The sequence below is a fragment of the Vulpes vulpes genome, chromosome 13 (genome assembly GCF_048418805.1).
Source record: "Vulpes vulpes isolate BD-2025 chromosome 13, VulVul3, whole genome shotgun sequence".
Taxonomy (NCBI): domain Eukaryota; kingdom Metazoa; phylum Chordata; class Mammalia; order Carnivora; family Canidae; genus Vulpes; species Vulpes vulpes.
In genome coordinates, this window is record NC_132792.1 from 27183068 (window position 1) to 27208360 (window position 25293).

Sequence of the window (25293 nt, forward strand, 5' to 3'; positions counted from 1 at the left end):
ATTTTTTCATGGGGAGACACTACGACATTTTGGGCAGAATAATTCATTTAAGTTTGGAGTATCTTGGTCCTGACCACAAGAAGCCATTAGCATGTCCTAGTCACTGTGACAGCCAACAAATGCCCCACACACATTTGCAAATGCACAGAGAAATGGGGTAATCCTGCCAGGGTTAAAGAATCCGGTGTCAGGATGTCAAGTAGTGAGGAGATGTGGCTCTATGGCTGAAATCCTCCACCACTCTTAGCAGAGCACTAGAATAAAATGCTCAGGGCATGGAGTTGGGCTGTGTGGGTTCACACACTGGTGCTGCTTCCAACTGGCTGAATAACCATGGGCAAATTATTCAACTTTCCTGAGTCTCATTTTTCCAGTGTGCAACACAGAGGGGATGATAACACTCAATGTTATGGGTTCTTTGGGAGTATACAACTAGAAAACATATGTCAAATGCTTAGCACCATGCCTGCCACTACATGTTCTTTATTATGATTATCTATAATACGAGGTTTGCAACATGTGTTGAGATTTGCATATTCTAATATTTCTATAAACACATGGTAATCTTTCTTAGTGAAATTAGGGTGTAGGATATCTGGAAGTGATTTCTAGCTTTATTAAAGGTCATGAATAAATGTTATTAACTTTGGTGCTAAGATGGACAATTGTGAGCTGTAATGACTATCTTTTATCACCCCGTATGTATTGATACTTTAAATGAACACCTTTATCAAGTAATATTAACCATGGGATTTTATTTATCCTCACATTAGTTCAAACGAAAACTGAACTATTTAGTTGTCAAAAGAATTACAATTAAGTCAGAGAGCTATAAGACATAAAAAAAACCTTTTAAATATCACAATCAAAAATTTATTTATTGTTTTAGGTAATGCGCTATTTCCCAACAGTTGAAAGGCTGTGTCTGAGGCACAAAGTAGAGAAAGGGAGTGATAGACCCCTTAAATGTTAATTTGGGGGAAGAAAGTAATTAGTTTTTTAATCTCTGGGTCCACAGCACAAAGTAAATATATACTTTTATTTACCCAGTTGAATCAATTATGAAAATTATTATTTACAAAGTGACCTACCTTCCATAATCACTATCCAAGATGAAGCTGACATTGTGATGACCTGGGATTAATTAAAATACACAATTAATTAAATTCCCAATCACAGGAGAACAATAACTATATATTATAAAGCTGATTTAAAAGCAAAGCAAAGAAATTTAAAATTAAAACTATAATTATATGTCCATTTATTAATCCTCAAAGACATGACAATGAACTATCTGAAAGAAGCATCTAGTATTTTAAAATACACATACTAAGATATCTTAAGATTATAACTAGAAAAACTTAACAAAATATAATGAATGAAGAATGATAAAAGAACAAATACATAACCAACTGCCTTCAAATTTCTTTCATTCATTCCACAGCTATTTAATTGGATGAGATATTCTGCTGGGGGGTTGAGCAACGCAGGGTGAGCAGTTTACTCTTCTCTTAACTGAGCATATTGTACAGTGGGGGATACAGTCAGTCAAGAGCAATGACACAGAGAACTAAAAACTGTGATGAAGTAACCAAAAAAAAAAAAAGCAGACTGAACTTTGAGAGTGGAAGGCTGGGCATCAGGGAAGGCTTTTTTGATGATATTTAATCTGAAATTCTAAGGATGGGAGGCTTGCAAAAGCTCTGAGACAGAATGAAGTGAAGCCTATTCTAGAATTAAAAGATTAGGATGGATGCTAGCTGAATCTATTGCAGTAATAATTTCACAGTATATATAAATCAAGCCATCATGTTATATGCCTTAAATGTATACAGTGATGTACGTCAATATAAAACTAGAAAAAAAGAATTAAAATATTGATGTCCCTGGAGTATATAGAGCAATGGGGAAGAAAACAACATAAAAATTAAGGCTACAGCAAAAACAGCTAAATTAGTAATGGAATTTTCTGGATGACAGAAGAATTAAAAAAAAAAAAAAGAAATTTGAAGAAGCTTACCTTAAATATAAACCTTAAGAAAAAGGTAATTCATACATGCTTACATGAAACTGAAAAGAAGCCAAGGTAAAGAGGAAATGTTAATTTTAAAGAGAGTGATGAGGGTGAAGAAGAGTTCTAAGAGAATATAAAACAAGGAAATAGAGTCAGGATCTCTAAGAATTATAAAAAATGGTGATGAACATTTACCAATGTAAGTTCCAGTCGTCTTACAAATCATAGAACCCATGTCTCCATTTGGATGATCTAACTTTAGACCGTACCTAATAAAATATATATTAATTCAAAGTTTATATTGACCCTGTTTTAAAATACTGTTTCCCTTATGTATCTGTATAGTAAAGATGCATTTATTGTCAAATAGATTAAAAAACAAGTAAAATTAAATAAAATACTGTGTTTCCCTTAAAAACACTTTATGGACTTCAGAATATGTATCAGGATAGGAACTGTTGCTACAATAAAAATTTCTGTGAAATGAAAATATATCCCAGCCTTGGTTGCTTGGGATATATAAAGCTTGCATCAAGCTTTCTTTTACAATTAAATATTCTGTAGTTAATTTGGCTATCCCCATTGATACTCCTTTTAAATATTTTTAAATACTTCAAGGGAAACAATTATTTGATAAAGATATTTCTCAAAATACCTCAAAACATAATAATCTAAATAATAGTTCATATCGTATTCTACTGGAGACAATAAGGGATATCAGGTTACACTTAACTATATAAATGACTGCTAATTTACTGTATAAAATTTTATAATTTACACTGTATTTTAAAGGATTCAGGTGTACAGTACTGCTAGACATTGCTACTTAAACTGGTAAGTTTATATCTACTGTTTGTTTTCTAAAGAAAATAATTTGAATGACTTACAAATTATCAGATTGTGGTATGAGAAGTTCACAGGGCATTCCTCCAATATAAACTCTGTATAAATAGTTTATTGGAAAAGATCAAGTTATGTTTAGTAAATCAGTTCAAAATGCTCCCTCCCACCAAGCTCACTAACATCTTATATTTTTCTCTCAATCACTTGTTATTCAACATACATTTGTTCAACAAACACAGAGGGTATACCTATATCGTTGCAGTCTCTACTAGGGATATTGGCACATATCAGGGACAAAACAAAAATCCTGCCCTTGTGGGATGGACATTCTAACTGAGAGAGACCTGATCATAAACATGATAATCATAAGATATTTGGTGTGTTAGGAAGTGATAATACCACAAAAATAGAAAATGTGGAAACAGATAATGGGGACCCTTCCACCTGGAGTTCAATTAATTCAAATACAAAACAGAATTTTATGTTTTGTTACACAGATTAAGTTTCAAACTATAAGTAGGAATTAAAGGAGGGTCACAGCCAAAGAACTACAATGAAGAAAACAACTAACATCCTCAGTGCCATTGAGGTGGAAATCCTAAACTGAGAAGAGGCATGCTTGGGCTGCAGGGAAACATCTGCCTTGCATTTATTTCCCTAGCTGACCAGGTCGTCTACTGCTTTAAGGATGATAGGACCTGATGTTATTGGAAGATTGCAGGAGGGACTGACAAGTACTGTATTCTTTCCCATACTCAGAACAAACCACCCAGTTTCTGTGCCAACAAATCCCAGATACAAAGTAACTGCAGATACAAACCTGAAGTCTTATAAAGTAAGGACTTCCATTTGCAGAGAACTTCAAACTTTTTACTATCCTTTTACACACAAATCCTTTCATTTATCATTACATTAGGTTTGTAGTGTAAGTACACTGAATTATTGTACCCACTGTAGAGATTTATGGATTCGTATTCTTCTAACCTCCCTCTTTACTGCACCTAAATAATAAATTTAGCAACTAACACTTAAAGGCGCTTACTATGTGTAACCCTCATAACCATCTTATGGGTTAGTAACTATTACTCTTCCATTTTATAGGTGAAAAGACTAAAGCAGAAAGGTTAAATAGCATGCTCAAACCCACAGCCAGTAAGGAATAGAGCAGGAACTCAAACCTAGATAACTGGGCTCCAGCAGTTGCTCTCACCCACACCCAGGAATTCCCATATTGGTCTGGGTTTGCCTATCAACAGCAAAACTACCCTATGTGGCCTTAAATATATATATTTTTTAGTTTTTCTCATCTTATCTTTTAGACCAAAATCTCCTTAGTGGGCACCACGCCCTTTGGTTATTTGCATGTCCACTATAATTTGTACTTGATCTGAGTTTGGAGATTAGGCTGACTTGACAAGACTTGTGAGAAGCAGAAGCAGCTTAGATATTCTGGCGTCCTGACTTCCTGCCCAGTACATGGCCCACTGCTCCCTGCTAAGGGGATTTAAGCACAGTGAAATGCTTTGGGGACCCCAGAGTCACTATTAAGATAGTAGAAATGGGATAAACACAGATCTAAGGCATTCACCTCTCGCATTAATAGGTATATGAAAGTTTCTGTGCATTTATATATAGTATCTCAGGGTTTTGGAGTACATGGGCTGAGTACTCTGATCTCTGAGGTCTCTTCTGATTGCAATTCTGTGACTATATGAAATAATTTCTATCCATTCCTTTGTATTGAACACAAGTAAATTTCAGTTACGATGGGAACAGGAAGAGGAATCTTCTGAAAGATTAAGCTTTCTATTTTCTGGCATTATTATAGCAAAGGATTACTTATAAAACCCCATCTAAGAATTGGAATATAAACCATTCATAACATTCAACTATACGGAAGCAAACAAAATATTTATGCTAAACTGTCTATCTAAAATGTCAAACATTTGTTTCTCTATTTAGTATTATTTATAAGGAATCAATATGAACATTTCCAGAATATTACAGATGCATACAAATGTGATTTAATTGAGTTCTATCTCATAGAATGCCACCTAAATTACCTTTATTTTATTTAGTGAAATCTTTCAAACTACTTGTTTTACCAAATTACATACACACATGTATGTATACATATATATTACCTTTTTAGTATTAAAAATTATCTGCTGTATGAATTGTTATCTAATTTATCTATTTATCCATTTTATACCTGTATTTAATAAGCATGAATAGGGCTTTAAGTCTTTCAAGGCAGGACTAACTAAGATAACTACACCTGTGCTACAGAAAGATTAGTGACAAAACTAGTCCAAAATGTGGACAATTATTTTTTGATATTAGGTAACTAGCCAGTGTTACCATCAGGTCCATAGCTGGTAAATGGAGGAATCAGTATTCAACCCCTAGGCTGTTAATAAATTATTGACCAGGGGGATCCCTGGGTGGCTCAGCGGTTTGGTGCCTGCCTTTGGCCCAGGGCAAGATCCTGGAGTCCCAGGATCAAGTCCCGCATCAGGCTCCAGGCATGGAGCCTGCTTTTCCCTCTGCCTGAGTCTCTGCCCCCCCCCCCCATAAATAAATAAATAAATCTTTAAAAAAATATAAGTTCTTGACCATTTTTAGCTTTAGCACTCTCCCATACACCACTGTGTAGAAGAAAAAGGGCCAAACTGTACGTCCAGAGACTCCAGTTTTCGGATCTTGACTAAGCAATGGACCTCCGAGGCTCCACATGTACATATATATGTAAAATGAGGCAGTTAGATTAGATAACAATGTTATCCAACAATAAAGTTCTATAACTAACTCAATTACTATTGGACTTACTTCCATGTGCTTTCTATTAATTAAAACCCATCACAGAAAATGAATTATGTCAGACCAAAAAAGAAAGGCATATTCGCCACTGCTTCTATGTCAATGATCATCCAACAGTCTACTTTTCTTCCTGTAATACGGCTGAAAATACACTGATTAATCCCATCATATTGTAGTGACTTTGAATACCATTAAATCCACTATTTTTGGAATACCATATCCCACCTATACATGAGAACAATATATTTTCACATCAGAAATTTACCTCAAAATCCTAACATTTTTCCCATTTGAGCTTAATGCAGTATTACTTCCATAGACATCAGTGAAGATTCTCCCTTGGATAGTTATTAGTGTGCCTAAAACAAACAAACAAACAAACAAACAAACAAACAAAAAGTTCTGTGAAAGATTACTTACCCATAAACCCATACACTTAATACCAAAACATTAGAGGTATTCCCAATAAAATCAGAATCCAGACACTTAAATTCCAAGTTCATCACTATTTGTTTAACATTGTTCTGAAAGGTCTAGCAAATACAATAAAAAATGAATGAATATGTGTAGTATTTAAGCGATATCTGTACGTACTTATAGATTAAAGACATTTTTCAGGGAAAACAATGAATTAATTAGTCAATAACTATTGCTTGGCTCATGAGCGATATATTTCAAAAATTAACTAAGATCCCTACTCTACTTCGTGCAAAAAAATAAATAAATAAATAAATCTTAGGAGAAATAAAAATTAAATATAAAAATAAAACCATAAAAACTCTTGAAAAATAAGCATATATTTATATAATACTTATATAATTGGAGTGGCATGGCCTTCTACAGCATAAAAATGAAGAAAGAAACAACAATAGTTAAAATCTACAGATTTAATTTTAAAAATTATAAAATGTCTGAATGACAGGAAAAACTGTTAATAAAATTTAAATCATTAATATCCTTAAAATATAAAAGATTCTTTTAATATGGAAAAAATTGACTACCATTAAATTAAACCAAGGAAATAAACAAGTAAATCACAAAAGAAGAAATACAAAGGGTCAATAAATATATATTAAATAAATAAATTTGCATAAATCAAGAATTAGAAAAATTAGAAATGTGATACTTGAAAAAAATTAGTTCCTAAAATTGTCAAGGTTATAGAAAAAGGTATTCTCACATTCCTCTTGGGATTACAAGCTAGTATAATTATAACTATAATGAAGTGGAAGCTAGCTAAATGTCAAATAGGGAGATAGTAAAATACGTTATAGCAGATTTGGATGTAACCACTGAAAATCATTTTTGAAATAATATTGGGAGTTACTGAATAATCAGAAATATGTTATTTATAAATTATCAGATAAAACAATTTTATATACTAAAAATGAAATAATGACCACAAATCAAAAAAGATATTTCAGCTGTCATATAACAGACCTGGAGTTCCAGATAAAGGTGTGATGCTCTTTATCATTGGGGTTCTGAAACTTTTTGCCTGTAAAATAATACCACCAATAAGCTAATATCTCTGCTTCTTACATTATTTACATTTAAATAATATCCATAATGTGACTGTAAAAATATCTCTTTTTACATATAAAAACTAAGGTTTAGAATATTATTCTGCTTATTCAAGATCTTTTCCCTAACCACTAAAAACTCTCTTTCATTTCAATATTTTTAGCTTGGAATTTTAACATTCAATCTTCCTTTGTTCACAGTGTAAGTCAAATCCTAGTAATAAGGCTTTCTGGTAACAACTTTTAGGAATTTGGGGGAAATAAAATTACAGAAAGCCTTCTTTTATTTAAACCTATGAAGAAAAAATAACAAAGCATATTTCAAAAACAGAAGCAAAATCTGGATAAAATCCATCAAAGTAAGTTTTAAGCTTTAGTAATGAACCTGATAATAATAATACTCTAGAGCAATGCAGGTATAATTCTTAAGAATTGTAACACCAAAAGGGAATGGGAGAAAGAATTCCAAGGAGCCCATATGAGGGATGGAAACTCATACTTTTGATAGACAGACATAGTTTTAAAAAATATATGGGATGGTCCTTAGAAGAAATGTATTATTGTAAATATCTATGTATAGGGTAACTAAATTTTGAATGATTCCTATGGTATGTGCAGTCATATTTTATCTCAATGCACTAGAAATTATAAAGAAAGGATAAATAGTTATGATTCTATTTAAAATGAAGGTGAGTGCAATGAAGATAAGGAAAAGAAAATCAAACTAAGAGTAGAAATGGAGAAAGAAAAAATAGTGTGAGCAAGAAAACAAAGTTTAATTCATTAATAAAATTAAAGAGAGTAACAAATAAATGATAAAAGACATTCCACTACCACAGAAGATCATTAAAACTGAGTGAAGTTATTCTTTACTACATGACAGTATTTTTCAATCTGGAAATAGATAACAATCTGTAAAATTACAAAATATAAGCCCATTTCAGCAAGAAAGCAAGCACAAGATCGATCATCTATAAGTTAAAGAGGAGATCCCATATACATTGAAAGTGCATTCCCAGCTGTTGATGCGACCTCTGCAGGTATTACTTTCTGTAATAGGAACCCCATCCACACTGACTCTCACAGTATAGGAATCTTCTGGCATTGCTCTGCAAAGCAAATAAAGAACATATAAAGAATGAATGCAATGACCCTTTTATTTACTGTATACCAGTAATGAAAAATACTGCCCTAGAGAGTACAAGTCATTTTTGAAAATAAATGCCTAAAATTCTAATTGATGTACAGCTAAATTCCATTCTCTATTATTTGAATTCTAAATTGTTAGAATTCTGTTCTGTATCATGAAGGATCTCCATCCTGAACTCTGTACTACAAATTCTAACATCATAGACCTCAGGCAAAGCCTTATTTTAAGTACACTGATGTTTACTGAAAAGGAAAAAAAAATGTAATAACAAATGTAGGAATAATCACTTAATACAGTAATATATCACCTTCATACAGTTATGTTACGTTTTGTTTTTTTTTTTAAGTTCTGATCAAATTTCTAAAGCTTTTGCTACTAAAGAAGAGCCAACAAGCTTAATGTAAATGAAATCCTCTGAAATATGTGCACCTGCTTTATTATTAAAATTTGCTATGGAATAAAATAAAATAAAATTTGCTATGTAAAATGATTAATTTTTCTGATAAGTTGCTAATAACAAACATCATTTTGGCTGATGGTAAAGAACTTGAAATGTCACTATACAAAATGATTGTCTTTAATCTTAATCACTGTGTCAAGGTTTTGAACAAAATTAATCAAACTATACAAGAAAGCATAATTTTGATATTTTGAGGAGCATCATTACAATTTAATAGTTGTCATTTATCTTCTAAAAAAGATCAATAATGATAAGATAATAGCTCCAATAACAGGGGAGAGGATATAGAGTTTATTTTTTTGTGCCAATATGTGGAAAGAGCGTTACACTGAATAAAACAAAGTTATAAAATGGTCTAAACATTATGAAATAAAAAATAGCTGATCATCGGAAAATATTATTATAATAGAGTATATAAAAAAGTATCTAATACTAATACATACATGATAAAATGCTCTTATTAAGCATACTACAAAACATACCTGGTATAGCATGTAATTTGAGTTGAATGACTTGAATCTTTTTCTACATCACAAGAAATTGATCGGAAAGAAGAAACTAACTGCACTCTATTTCCCAACTCAGCATTATCAACTCCATAGTTAAACTGGTTTGCTTGAGCAAAACCTGGAAAAGTAAAAACACTAAATTATTATTAATGGAACTCTGTTTTCAAAGATCTAACAATTGTTACTCAGTATTGAATCATAAATAAATAATAAGGAATAGCCCTGAAGTAAGCAGTTAACCTATTTTATATTTATCCCTATGATTGTAATCCTCTTTGGAAGACTAAAAAATTGCCTTCAATTCATTTATTCACAAAAAGTAATGCTTGAGAACCTATTATTTGCCAGGCACAGAATAATAGCTTATATTCCAGTGGCAGGGTGTGGAGAGCTGGAGAAAATAGACTCTTCCCCTGCCCCTATCAGACACTCTATCTGCTGAGGATAACTATTATGAAAAAAACCAGGCCAGATGAGACAGAAGATGTAATACAAGAGGGTTAGCAGGACAAGATACAGGCCAAATTAATACAACTGGTCCTGAAGCTATAATGGATATTCACCATACCCCCTCTTTACCACCCATTGTAGATTTCCTTACCCTTAACCAGCCCTTCAGCTAATGGAGTGACAGAGCCTTCCTCCTGAGGGTCTGAGCCCTTACTTGCTTTACCTTTGTTAGGTTGTAGTTGCCACAATTGCTTGTTCACAGTTCTCACGGGACACGGAAGCCAAGACATACCCTCATGAGTACCCTGAATTCCACACATATCCTTCCCTACCTCTTCAGGATCCTCAGAACTGATTATCTCTAGTAGTCTACTAATTATGTTTGATGAATTCAAACTGATCAAGTAGTAGTGGTAGTTTCAGTTCAGTGGAAGCCATATAGGGATCCCTGGCAAAAGTATTCTCTAACTGGAAACTCAGACCCCAAATCCAGCAGAAGCTAAAGCTGCAAGGACAGAAAGCACAGCTCAGTTTCCAGATCACTGGGAGTGATAATGGCAGAGAGTAACCATTCCTTTCCGGCTCCACGCGTTCTATCAGGAAACAGTAGCATGTATCCGCCATTGGATCAATGCATACAGCATATGATGGAGGCCAGCATCCTACCCCACTGGAGGTTGTTCCCAAGCTGGAATCTTAGGCTTGCCTTTTATAAACCATTCCATTATTCTACTGGGCCACAGGTTTCAGAGTGACATAGGCAATATGCCTATGGCATATTTTGTGGCAATATGCCCACAGTAACAACTTTTTCATTGTAAATGTGTTCCTGTTCTGAGGCACTATTTTATGGAATTTCGTGGAAGCAACTCAGACCCTGGAAGTATTCAGAAGATGCGGCTGGCAGAGGCACTGTGGATAGGGAAGGCAAAATCTGTACCTGGAGCAAGTGTCTGTTCCAGCAATAACGTACCTCTGTTTTTTACATGAGAGAAGGGGAGTAATGTAGTCAATTTGTCCCTTAATAGCTGGTGGACTTCCTGAGGGATGGCCCCTATTGACATCTCAGTGTGGGTCTCTGCTACTGGCAGGTCAGGTATTCAGCAACTGCAGTGGATAGCTTAGCCTTGGTGAAAGGGGAGTCCATGGTGTTAGCTCAGGCACCATCTTCCTCCCATGGCCCCTCTGTTCATGGGTCCATTGCACAAGCATTGAGGTAGCCAAAGAGAGAAGTTCCTGAATGAGTCATTCAATCAATATGGTTTTTCTGTTTCCTCTATGAGGTATCCTTTCTTGTAGGAATTAACTTGAGACATAGATCTGCATGCTTTGTGCTCATACCATGACCACCTTCACATGCCTCTTTACGAGACCTTCTTGTTTATGATTTCCCAGCCTTGTTCCTGGGAAATAGGCAGCATGTGATGTGACATAAATGGTCAAGGAAGCTTTCTGGAAGGAGTAAGCCAGAAGAAATCCATGGCAAGTGCATTTTAGATAGAGGGATTTTATTGTTCAGGGCCTTGTGTGGGAGCATGTCTCTGGATTCAAGAATTAGCAAGCATGGTTGGAGAAGTATGTGTGAGGAGAGTGGTAGGATATGAGACCAGAAATTGAGGCATTTAGATTATTTTCATGAGTGAAGAAGTATGGGAGGCTTCACAACAGAGGGATGGCATGGTGTGACTTACACTTTCCAACATTCACTAGCTGCTATTCTGAGAATAAAGACTAGGGACAGCAGCGAAGATGCTGTTTCAGTGAGTGATGGATAAATGAGTGGCATGGGGCCAAGAGAATATTAGAGGATAATCAGTGAAGAGAATAAATACTGATACCTTTTGGGGATTTTTACCATAAAGGGAAACAGACATGGATGGTAGTTAGAAGGGGGTGTGGAGCAAGAGGTAGCTTGCTGATTTTGCTCTTGTTTTTTTCAGGATGGTGAAATAACAGTATGTTTGCATGCTAATGGGTGTGATTCAACAGAACCAGAGAAATGGATGATATGAAACAGAGCAGAAAATTATTTTTTTAATTGATGAAAGTTATTTTAATCTTATTGTAAATACATGAAAATTCAAAACTAGATTTAGAAGTAGTAAAATATCCATTAAGTAATTTTATGCCACATAAAAGTATATTATATTGCTGGAACAACATTCAATTTTGAAATAAACCCCCAAAATAAAACCTATGGTTAAGATTAATTGGATACTGGGATGCTTGACTAGTTCAGTGGTTGAGTATCTAACTTTAGCTCAGGTCATAATCCTGGGGTCCTGGGATCGAGTCCTGCATCAAGTTCCCCCAGGGAGCCTGCTTCTCTCTCTGCCCATGTCTCTGCCACTCTCTCTGTCTCTCATGAATAAATAAATAAAATCTTTTTTAAAAAAAGATTAATTGGATACTGTTCTATTGATTAAATCCTATAATTAAATATTCTCCTAATAAAAATGTTTAAAATATACTTAATAATATTCTAATATGCAGAGTAAACCTGTAAGTTTGTCAATGTTATAATATTTTCTGGAATAAAGTTAAATTAGTAAATAAATAATTTTTGCCTCGATCATTTCAAAATCTAAAACTTCTGAATTCTGAGTTCTGAAAGTATGTGCGTTTTCAAATGTTACTTTTCTCTAAGTATTGCAAGGTACTTAACATTAAAACACTACTATTGCCAAATTGATAACTAATAATATTTTTGAAATAATGAAGATTTTTCCTTTGCCTCCATGTCCTTAAAGTAAATTTATAAGCTATTTGCATTTCAGAATTTAATCACCTGCAGTGCATAAGCACAGTACAATAATAAACTTAAAATCAGTAAACCAGGAAAAAAGTTAAACCCAAAGATTTGGATTTAACTCCAAATCCTATGTGTATATATACTGCTTTTGTTAGAAGAAATAAATAAATTTTAGATATTTACTTTAAATTATCATGTAGTTTTGCAGTATGCTTCAGAAAACACTACTACCACACATGCTCACATTAAATAACCCTTAACAGCTGATGTGGCTGAACTGGGGTTGCTAGATATCTCTGATGTTATTGCTTTTTAAGTTATTAAACATTTTCAGTGTTTCTAAAAAGGCCCATTAAAACATGAATTGCTTAGTTTAAGGACTTCACTGGGCCAGATGTTCACCAAATGCCAAAGCCCCTAAACTCCAGCTCTGGGAAAGTTGCTTGTTTGAGATAGTGCTATTTAAAGGAACCCTAACATCCTGGATTGGAATCCTAGCTCCAACATATCCTTGCTGTGAACCTTCGGGTGTTCAAATTCTAGATATAAACTCTCTCATTCTTAATCTTCTTATCAGAAAAATGACCATAGGGGCACCTGGGTGGCTCAGTGGTTGCGGACCCACTTTTGGCTCAGATTGTGATCCCTGGGGTCCAGGGATCGAGTCCTGTATCAGGCTCCTCAAAGGGAGCTTGCTTCTCCCTCTGTCTATGTCTCTGTCTCTCTCTCTGTGTGTCTCTCATGAATAAATAGAAAGAAAGAAAGAAAGAAAGAAAGAAAGAAAGAAAGAAAGAAAGAAAGAAAGAGAAAGAAAGAAAGAAAGAAAGAAAGAAAGAAAGAAAGAAAGAAAGAAAGAAAGAAAAAAAAAAGAAAAAAAAAGAAAAGAAAGATGACCATAATCGCCTATTTATTGGATTGTTAGGAAGATGAAATGAGGATTGGATCTTATTATTGGATCTTATTATTGGTCACAAAAATCCTGAAATTTAAGTTCAGTGTTAACGTAATCCCTTTTGAATAACAGAAAACTAATAAATGGATGGCTAGGATCCAAATCCAGGTTGTAGATGTCAACCTGGCACCTGCAATATTCGGAGTAAAACAATATTTAAAAACATACACTCTAAAGCTATTACCCATTACCATATGTAACTTCCTTCAGACCCTATGTTCTTAGCTCATTTCCTATCTTTTATATGCAGAAAAAATAAGCAGACACTCAACAAAGGGTAGGGATTTGAGTACACACCACTTTCTTCCTCTAAGCTTAAATTGTAACCAACAGAACTCATCCAATTATAAGCTAAAGTACAAAGATAAGTATCAATTTGACGTGTGAAAGATATTTGCATTGAATCTGAAGTTTTGATTCTATGACTGCAATTACTGCTAAAATGAAATTTTGAAAAGATACAGGAAAGCACAGAAAAGCAAGTTACTTGTAAACCTGCTCTTTTCTTTTGCCAACTTCTGCTTATCTTTGGAGTTCACGTTGAGCTTGAAATACACAGAAGGGCTGCTGGCAACTAACTAAAGTATGGAAAGTTTTACTTGTGGCGTGGCTCAGGATGTGATACATGTATTTATTTTCCTATTAGGCACATGTCACAAAATTGGTATGGTAACACAGATTTGTTCTTCAGCATTCCTGAGACAAATACAATCGTAAAAAATAAAATCAACAAAAGATGTTATGTTTTTTGCTGAGTTGTTTTAATGTCATATATATATATTTAATGTCACATGTGTATTTATTGTCGTATATATTTTTATATCATATTTATGTCATCAAAATTTATGTCATACACACACCCACACACACACACACATATATATATATACACACACACATACACCTCATAGGAGTAAAATCCATGGGAAAACATGAGCCAAGTCAGTAACATTTTTCCTCATTACAAATATTGCTTAAAAAACACAACTATCTTTTGTATTGTGTACAAAGGAATCACCTCTAAAAAAGAATTTCAATATACAAGTATAATTCTGAATTTAAAAATTGGGTATAAAGAGGATACCACTGGAAGTACTCCAAAGCACAAAGATTACAGGAAGGGTTGAGTGTACCCTGGAAACAGAAAAGGTTGAGGCTTCAGATGGAAATTCCTGGCATGTTGGTGTGTTTTTTTCTTTTGCAGAAAAACTGGAGACAAGACTTGCCAGGCACGCAAACCTGGTTCTCCTGATATCAGCCTGTGCTGCTATCATGGAAAATGTCAGTGTCGTTAAAGCCAGCAGTTGCCATGTACAATGTAGGCTGTTTGGATTTCTCCAGTTAAAAAAACACAGGGTTGAGAGAGTATAAACCTACTCAAAAGTTGTAACATGCAAAACAATGAGAAGGAAAAGTGCAGTGTGATGAAGGATAATTTCTCAAGAATGAAAACAAACCTGTGACATAAATGCAAAAAAAATATACAGAAATAAAACAAAATAACAGAAATAAAATAGCTCTAATTTGTGGAACAAATAGTATATATGGGTACCTTAGATACATCATCCTTTTCAATATTCACAACAGCCCCACCAGGTATGAAGCAATATCCTACTTTACAGATGAGAAAGCTGAGGCTTAGGGGGGTTACCTGCCCCAGTCACATAGTGGGAAGGGGCGAAGATGGACTGAAAACCAGGAAGACAGGACCAAAGTCCCCGTGTTTTCCATAATATTACAAAAATTATCTAATTCAACACTTCAGTTAGATAAAAATACATGAAATAGAGAATTACCTAGGGGAAAGAGGTAAAAAGTAAAATACTATTCCTTCCATTTAACTTTTCTTTTTTTTTTTTTAAGTAAAGAGACCGATTAAGAAAGACAACTGAGAAATACAGGTATAAAGTTAGAAACACTCCAGAACTAATCATCAAAATGCTAACACCCCTCATTAAATCAGTCCTCTTAGAGACACAATTATTTCCATGATCATGCCATTGCTCAGAACACTTTTACTTGGGCATCATAATGGTAAAATGATCTATCTTTGGCTCCTGAAGGACAGCCTTTAGAACAAAGTAATATAGTCGCAAATTTTTGCTTAGGCAAATATGATGTGTGGAAATGGCCAAAAGTCAATTGGCCATTTATTACCAAAATACCAAAATATTAATAGTAGATCTTTCTAGAAGGTAGAATTTCAGAGAACTCACTTTCTAAGTCAAACATTTCTATAACATTTAATTTTTTCATCATGACTTTACAAAAATAAAACATTTTTATAGTTACATGGGACCAACATTTAAGTAATCATCTAGCAGTTACAATTCCATTTAGAAAATGTTCTTCTGTGATTAATAAATTAGCTGTGCATGCAAATCTAAACATAAAGATGGGTCAGAGGCAACACTGATGGATTATGTGAATGTAGTTCCTCCAAATAAATTTTGTTCAAGTACTACACTTCTGTAGTTTTGGAGGTCTGGTGTGTTGCATAAATTTACATTCTATGCATATCATGGGCCCTGAAAACCTATATAAAACAGTACATAGACTCAGCCTCTGAGAAAGACACATGCTAACCCATTTTTAGTTGAATACAGTATGTGGCTAAGGCAGGAAGAGGGAAAATAAATCAGGGTGGAGATGCAGGTATCTGCAATTCCAATAGGATTTAACTATTCTATGATTCTCTGTCAAGAGCATTCAGAAATTGAGACCGAGGGGAAAACTAGAAATTCACCATGACACTAGTGACACACATATACTGTGACTCAGAAAGTCCATGAAAGAAGCAAAGGTTATATAGCTAAATTCATAAAGACGTTCTTCCAAAATGCGTTAAGAATAGAATATTTTGTTTTGTTCTGTATTTATAACTAAGGGCCATCTGGGTCTATGTACTAAAACTCAAGCCATGGCTCCTGGATCAGAAAAAGTTCAGGTGTCCATGAAGAAAGAAATAGCTGAGTAGTTATTTTGTTTTGTTTTGTTTTAATCTAAGCATTTCTCTCCTGGCTTTTAAATCTCTGTTAAAAACCTAATAGCTTCCAAGGACACAGTATCTTAACAGCAATTTAAGGGAACAATGGATAAAGACACTTTTAAAATAGTCTTTAACAAATGCATTGCCTTTGGGTATTTAACTCTAAGCAACAAAAAAACGAGCAAACTTTAATCCAAATTATGTTCTTCACAATTTACATGCATAAGCCATTTTAAATATATCACTGAGAGACTGAATTCTGTAGAAATGTTACTTAGAAGTATTGAAAGACATTTCAAAATATCTGACAGAATAATTAAATATCTTGCTCTGTCAATTCTAACTGAAAAACTTCTCATTTCTCTTTCTATTTTCAAGACCAGATAATAGTTTTTGGTATTTTTAAAAATGTTTTCTTTCCCAACCTTCAAAAATTCATAAGCTGAATAGTACTATAATTTAGATGGTAGAGACCATAGGACTAAAAGAACCACATATTTCTATTTAATCTTAGGCAGAGTTACTCATTAAATAAATTCACTGCTTGCCTACAATGTTTTCTTTCAAGACTAGGCAAGGAGATAGAGTCATACATAACCCATGCTTTGATGAAACATTTGATAAGGACTGGGTGGCAGGAGAATGGATCCAAAGTTTTGCTTTCAATTGCCTTTCTGTCTTCATTAACATTCTATATCTCTAGCACTCCCTCTTATTAAACATTCTACCTCCCAAGCCCCCCCCCATGTTATATTTGATATAAAGATAAATGTTATTAGACCCATGAAGAGCAAAGCAAATAATTGCAAAGTTGAGTTAAAGATGTTTCTTTCAGTTCAGTCATTATAATCCAGATTTTGGGAATTAAATTAAGCAAGTAATTGTAGTATCAATTCAGATGATCAAGTTGGTAGAGACTCTTAAGGATTTTGTTAGCTGTCAAAGGGGTAGAGTTTTACTACCCTGGCCAAATGCAGAAACATAGAACATTTTTTGTGGATTTTTTTTAAGACCAGAAAGGTCTAAAAGTGAAATGGTCTTTAAAATACCTCAACTTTGGCCAAAAGAAAAAAGAGCGGGCCATCATACCTTCTCCTTTGATAGTCAGCCTTGTCGCTCCATTTATGCTGCCATATTTAGGTATTATTTCTGTGACTTTGGGAATTATTTTAGAGCCATCTGAAAGATATTAAAACACAGTAATGGTAAAAGTGTCAAGTATTTCAATTCAAGCATCAAATTTGATACCACATATTATAATGTTGTAAGAAAAACATCATGAAAATTATAGGCCTGAAAGTAAATACACCTATATTTTATCTGCGGCTCTACTAGTAACCAATGACTTGACAGGGAAATAAGTCATTAACTTAATTAATACTCATTGGTTTTATGCAAAGCACTCCCTTTTGTGCCACAAAGAGCAGGAATAATACATGATGATTTTCATCACTCTTACCTATTTATAAAACATTTATTAAACCCTTAATTTCATGTAGTGCTCAACTAAACTGTAGTTCCACTGCATTTAGCAGCCCACACAGTAGCAGACGATGCTGGAAAAACAACATTGGGGAGAAATAGGCCATTCATTATAAAAGCAATTAAGAAAAGCAAAGAATAAATGAAGATGCAGAGAATAGTCCAGGTACACAACCTAATGGTGTATTTAAAGAAGAAATTGTTTTCTGTGACCAAGTAAGACTTCAGGAAAGATCATTTCTGGGATCTTTTTAGCCTCCTGATGATAGTAAGTTCTTACTCTACTGGTCACTAATTCATTCAATGAATGGTATAAAGGTCCTGAGGATATAAAAATGTATTAACTGTCTTGACTTTTGTACAGAGTGACAAGAGAGTAGATGGGCCATGGGTAACTAAGAAGGAGCAGTTCACTCCCTTCTTCGTTATTCAGTAGGGTCACACTGGCTTCTTAAAAGAAGGGGTGTCCCTGCTGCATCTCAACAGCAAATACTAATAGCTAGACAGGACCACCTATCGGAGAGATAAAGAGTTCTAGAAAGAGGGAGGTGCCTATGCAAACACAGGGGTGAGTGAGCTGCTTCTCAAGAGAACTATCAGTATGCTTTAAAACAACTCAAAGATACACGGTGGCTAAAATGGTTTGTTTTCTGCTTAAACTGCACAAATCTGGTAATTATTAGATCCAGTTACAATTCCCAAAGGAGGTGGAAAAAACTAAAGTGGACACAAAAAGAAAAGCTATAGAAATTACTGTTTGAAATAGATGTATGAGAAAAGGTTAAAGACATCATAATCCTAGAGTTCACCCGGGCCTGCAAGAAGCTTAGCATGGACTTCAAATGTCTTCTGTACTACGGGTCTGACTTTGCCAAGAGCTCCAAGGCTGATGCTGCTTCAGCACATTTATAACTTCGAGCAGCCCCCAGCCAAGAGCAGGAAACTCCAGCGAGGGCTCTGGATCCTATCTCCAAGACCGCGCTGCTCCTCACCTATCTCAGGTTCATCCTCCCTTATCTCCACGGGACAACTCCAATTTCTTATCTTATCAGTCTCTTCCAACCCTCTCCTGGGGATTACTTTGAAGGCTGAGGGCCGCTGCCCCTGGAAGTGACTGACAAGCGGCCACAGAGACCCATTCCTGCCCTACTGGGGGACACTGCCCTCCGTTCGGTGGGGGAAAGGGGCCCAAGAAAAGTGGGAGAGGACTCAGATTGTGTGCCTGCCTCCACCCCCAGTTAAGGGGGTCTTTTTCGATTGAGTCCCCTGCGAGTGGGGGCGGTGAGGTTCTAGAATTCAAGCAGTAACTCTTCTGGCTTAAGAGCAATCCCTCCGCTCTAACTTCTGTGTGTGTGCGTGTCTGTCTGTCTGTCTGTGAGGCCCCCCTTCCAGGTCCCAGGCCCCCAGGATCGCAGCCTCGGCTCCGGGCTGGTGCCCCGCAGTCCCGCCCCTCGCGCCCCGGAGCAGTTACCTGCGCGGGGGTCCGCGGCGCCCAGGAGCAGCCCCCACAGGCCCCAGGTTGCCAAGAGCCACAGGTGTCCCATCGCCGCGTCAGCCCCGCAGTCTGCGCGCGCCGCTGGCTCGCAGGCGCCGCGGGTGCAGGGCTGGGCTCGCGGAGCGGGACCCGCGGCGCGCACGGCCCTTCCCACGCGCGCGGCGAACTCGGCCCCGCCCCGCCCCGCCCTGGATCTGCCCGCGGACGCGCTCCCGGCGCCCGCGAACCAGCCGCCCGCCCCGCTGAGTGCTGACGCCCAAGCCGTCCCCACAAGTGTGATGACCCCACTCCTTTTGGCAAGAGGGATCAATGGGCGAGTTTTCCATGAGCCCCGCCCCCTCCCCTTGATTTTTATTTTTTTTGAATTTATATTTATTTATGATAGTCACAGAGAGAGAGAGAGAGAGAGAGAGAGAGGAGAGGCAGAGACACAGGCAGAGGGAGAAGCAGGCTCCATGCACCGGGAGCCCGACGTGGGACTCGATCCCGGGTCTCCAGGACCGCGCCCTGGGCCAAAGGCAGGCGCCAAACCGCTGCGCCACCCAGGGATCCCCCCTCCCCGTTATTAAGTTCTAGGCCTGCATACTTTCCTTCGCCCGTGTGCTTTGGCTACTAACTATCCCCGGGTGGACCTAGACGTCCATCCAATACACAAACCCCACACATTTCCCCCCTTCACATTCGTAGACATTAGTGTTGTTCCTTTCATTGACAATCGTATGTATTGATTTCTCTGCCTGTCCCAAACACCATGCCCAGTGCTTTAGGGACTTCAACTCACAATAATCCCCAAAGGACTATTACTATTACTATTAATTATGATTACTATTCTTATCCACCCCCTACCCCGGGTGCTCCAAGCTGTCGCCTGAGGCACGGAAGGTTGACTAACTTGCCCATGGACATATAACTAAGTGCCCAGTGAGGACTCAAGCAGTGACTCCGGAGCCAGTGCTCTTAGCCCCTCCATCGCTCCCAATTTAGCACACTTCTGGTGAGGTTTTGCAATGCTTAGGACATCTTTATACTAAAAATTATTCATTGTCTTTGAAATTCATATTTAACTCAGCATGCTGTATTTGCCAAATTGGACTACTCTAGTTGGGAGGGAAGACAGAAGAAATAGAAGAGAGGGGGCACCTGGGTGTCTCAGTGGTTGAGCGTCTGCCTTTGGCTCAGGTCATGATCCCGGGGTCCTGGGATCCAGTCCCACATCAGGCTCCCTGCAGAGAGATGCTTCTCCCTCTGCCTATGTCTCTGCCTCTCTCTGTGTGTCTCTTATGAATAAATAAAAATCTTTAAAAAAAATAAATAGAATTCTAAAATAAGTAAAATAATAAAATTAGATCTTTGTGCTTTAAGAGTTTATGTTTAGCTCATTGAGGATTAATTTTGTTGTTATTGTTGGCTTTGGTTAATTACTTTCATCTCATAATTTTCTACAAATTGACTGCCCATGTCACCATCCTACTGAAAATAGTGCCTGCAAGGTACCACTGACCTTCTTACTCTTGGAACTCTTTGTAGCATATGACACTGTTAACATCTTTCTTGAAATTCCATTCCTCTGAAGAGTCTTGGGTTTCCTCCTACTTCTCCAATCACTTGTATCTCATATTTTTCTCTTACATCTTCTTCCTGAAAATTGATGTTCCTGCAGCTTCTACTCATCCTCCCATCCGCTATCTGGAAGTAGGTCAATTAGCAGAAAGCTTGTTGAATGCCAATTTGCTGGTTAATTATTTGCCAAATTTACTTAATTTAAAGACTGTAATGTTGTATAGCTATAATTAGCAACTTTACCAAGAATTTCTTAGCAGCATTAACAAAAATATTCACTTCAAGTTATTAACTGTGACGTGTAGAAGTATGTATTTCAGTATCAAAAACCAAAATAAAATGCAATAGGGGAATAAAAATTGTATTTGCTTGGTTAATTTTTATTTCTTTCTGATGCTTTTCAAATTAAATTGACCTAAGTTAAGTTTTGGATGATTTCATTAAAAAGTAATTTAAGTGCAATTTAATTCAAAATTCTGATTTTTCAGATGCTTTTGAATTTATAATTAAAACAGTATGAAAAAAAAATAAAAAATAAAACAGTATGAAAAATAAGTGAGATTTATTTATTCTGCATTTTGGATATATTAATAAGTGATTAGGAACCTCTTTATGTTGATTTCTGTTTTGCCAAACCTTTAATATTTTTAAGATTCTTTTACCAAATTCTCAGATTATGATAACCAGAAAATGGCATACAATATTTAGCATATAATGTAGTTACTCCTACTGTGTCCTATTTCATCTTTTTACTTATTTCATACTAACAAATATGTTATGGTCCCTTCCAGATTATAGTAGTCCCTTTCAGATATCTTTATTTTCTTTATAGCTAATCTTCTTATAGCTTTCTATATAGCTAATAATCTTATAATCAGTTAACCATATAGGGAACCTATATATGTTACTTATAATATGCATATGTAACAAGTTAACTCTATATGCAAGTATGAATAAGTATATATATATGTAAGTATGAAACAAGTATACATATATAAAATATACAAATATCCATATACAATTCACAATTTAATTTTGATAGTCAATATTAAAAATGTATGTATAATTGTTCTATATACTTCACCAACTTGTTCAAACTGTTAATACTGTTAAATTGCATTCATTAATTCATTTAATCCAAAGTTGGCTAATTGGTCTTTCAGCAAATTGATCATTTGGCTAATTGACTTTAGGAAAGTTGATATTTCAGCAAAAAGCCTATTTTCTTGTTAAATAATGCTTAAACTTTTAAAAAAGCCAAGCATTGTAATTTGCATATATAGATTTTTACTCAACTCTTGAATGAATGAGCATCTTTAACATTTCTCCCTTTAAGAGCACTTACTTATCTGATAAATCAATGTCTAGCAAAAGATGCCACCAGTGGTATTTTTTTTTCCAGTGGTATTTTTTATCTTAAATTATTAACATAAGTGGATAGGATAATGTGACAATAAATAATTATAACTAGATAGAAATTTGTATAACCAAAAGTCAACTTGGAACCAGAAAAAGTGATTTTGTGGTTTACATAACTAATGATTTAAATTGTATTCCTCTTTAGAATATTTAAGCCTTTATAATACAGATTCATCATAGACTATAGGAATGGAATGGCAACTCCTGATCACTAAATTCTATGTTTTTGTAAATTAAAAAAAAAAATCCAGCTATAACAAAATCCTGCTATTAGGGCCAGCATCATGGGCACATGATATGTGTGGTCTCATAGACGCCTGCTTTGTTTAATGCTCTGCTGGCACCATTGTGAACTCCTTAATAATTTTTGAATGAGGTAATCACCCACTTACTCCACCTCCCACCATCCTCTCCTCCAGCAACCCTCAGTTTATTTCCTGAGATTTCATCTTATTTTTTCCACTCTTTCCCTATGATCTCTGTTTTGTTTCTTAAATTCCACATATGAGTGATCCTTCAATTTAAAAGCAATTAGAAGGGCACCTGGGTGTCTCAGTCCGTTAAGTATTTGCCTTCGGCTTAGATTGTGATCCCAGCTGTTCTGGGATCAAGTCCTGTATCAGGCTCCCTGCTCAGTGGGGAGTCTGCCTCTGCCCAGCCCTGGCTCCCCAACCCCCAATTCTCTCTCTCAAATAAAAAAAAAAATAAAATCTTGGGCAGCCCGGGTGGCCCAGCGGTTTAGCACTGCCTCCGGCCCAGGGCATGATCCTAGAGACCCAGGATTGGAGACCCAGGATCAAGTCCCATGTCGGGCTCCCTGCATAAAGCCTGCTTCTCCCTCTGCCTGTGTCTCTGCCCCTCTCTCTCTCTCTCATAAATAAATGAAATCTTTTAAAAAAATAAAATAAAATCTTAAAAAAGAATCAATTTATTTAAAAATAAATAAAAGCAATTAGAAAGTGATAAAGAGTAAGAACACTTGCAGAGCTAGAAGGCAAAAAGGGTTCACTTGCAAATTCACTTAACTTAGAACATAAGCTGTGAGAGCCTGATTTTGAATCTAAACCTAATTGTGAGAGACGATGAACAAAATGAGGTACAAGAATAGATTTATTCTCTTGTTAAGCCTCCAACAAGTATTCAATATGGTAAGCAGTAGGAATAGAACAGTAATTTTTTTTTCATCTTTGTCTTCACAGAACTTACATTCTTAGTGGAGACAGTCTAAAAACAAGATAAGTGGGTGAAATATATAGATGTTAGAAAGTGATACATGCTGAAGAAAGACAAATAAGCAAGGAGGAATGTCACATATGTGGGGAGTGGGGTGGGGTTGAGTGTGATGCAGTTTTAAATAGGAGGACCAGGAAGTTGTCACAGAGAAGGTGAATTTTGAGTAAAGATCTAAATGTCTAAAGGGAATTACTTAGTCACGTGGATATCTGGGAGAAGAGCATTCCAGGCATTTTAGAACAAATGCCAATGCCACAAGGAGGGAGTGTGTTTTATATATAAGGAGCAGAGAGGCCAAAGCAGTATAAAATATGAAGTCAGAGAAGTAAAGGGGGGAGGCGCAGATCACGCAGGATCATGTATTTGAGTGATATGTGAATCCACTGTAGAATATTGAGCTGAAATACATCATCTAATTTATGTTTTCAAAGAAACACCCAGATGCTATTTTGTTGTACTAGGGCAAGAGCAGATGCAGGGAGATCAATTTAGAGATAAATGCAAATCATCCAGGCAAGAATAATGGTATCTTGGACTAGGATGTGTTGGCAATATTGTTTGTAGTGCAAAGAGGTCAGGTTGTGGATAGATTTGAGAACTGAGCTGATAGGATTTGCTGACCAGGAGTATGGAGGGTAAGAGAAAAGAGGAGGGGTAAACATAACTGCAAGACTTTGGTCCTCAACATCTAGAACTATGGAGGCCATTAACTGCTGGTGAAAAATGTAGAAAGAGCAGATTTGAAAGAGTGTATCAAGAGCTCACCTTCATACATATCAAGTTTAAGATCTATGAGATTTCCAAGTGAGATGTAAAATAGACAGTTTGGTTTTCGCATCTGAAGTTCAGGGAAAAATCCAGGTTGGAGATATCAATCTGATAAACACAAGCATGTATTTTAGAAATAATGAAGCCAAATGTTATCATCTAGAGAATAGAATATAGATGAAAAAATGAACATATCTAAAGACAGTCTTGGAAAACTCCAATATTTAGTAATAGAAACATGAGGAAAAACAAGCAAAACCACTGAGAAAGAGTGGTCAAAAAAGTGGCAGAGAAGTTAGATGATAGTGTTGCCTGGAAGCCACATAGAGAAGTATTCAAGGAGGAAGAAGTAATAGCTATCAATTACCCTTGGATTTAACAATGCGGAGCTTATGGAAACTAAGAATAATTTACCAAAGTGGTGGAGTGAAACTCTAATTGGAGCAGATTCCTTAAAAAATAGGCAGGGATAAATGGGGACCATTTTAGAATGGTCCACAATAAGAAGAGTTGGAAAGTCAATGGGCCAAGGGAAAAGAGTCACTGCAGGAAGCCAACAAACTAGCAGTCCTAGCAGTCTTGGATTAAAGTGAAATCAATGAGAATGGTATTATCTTTTTTCTAGCTACTTTGAGGTGCCCAGGTGCAGGGATAAGAATAGGCAATTTTGGGAAAGCTAGTGGTTTTATTCACTTATCTTTAAGGTCTTGCCTACACTAGATGACACTGTGAGCAGCATTCTCTAATAAAAAGTCAGGAAACAAAGTATAAGAGGGTAAAGAGACTAAAACCTACTGATAGAACAAACCTTTGTTCTCAAGCATGCATGTGGGTTTTATTTTGTTTTTTAATGCCTTGAGAATTTTTGTTTCTG

General features: G+C 35.9%; 1 protein-coding gene across 1 annotated transcript in view; it reads right to left on the minus strand.

Annotated features, from left to right (window-relative positions):
* Positions 1-19602, minus strand: part of PKHD1L1 (PKHD1 like 1) — a 151598-nt gene extending 131996 nt beyond the window's left edge. The window contains exons 1-9 of the mRNA XM_025993358.2: positions 19416-19602; positions 17552-17641; positions 9293-9437; positions 8201-8309; positions 7118-7175; positions 5943-6036; positions 2902-2955; positions 2210-2283; positions 1092-1134 (exon numbers count right to left, since the gene is read on the minus strand). Of these exons, the coding sequence (XP_025849143.2) occupies positions 1092-1134; positions 2210-2283; positions 2902-2955; positions 5943-6036; positions 7118-7175; positions 8201-8309; positions 9293-9437; positions 17552-17641; positions 19416-19488 (740 nt within the window). The 5' untranslated portion in view covers positions 19489-19602. The remainder of the gene's footprint in view (positions 1-1091; positions 1135-2209; positions 2284-2901; positions 2956-5942; positions 6037-7117; positions 7176-8200; positions 8310-9292; positions 9438-17551; positions 17642-19415) is intronic.
* Positions 19603-25293: the final 5691 nt, after the last annotated feature.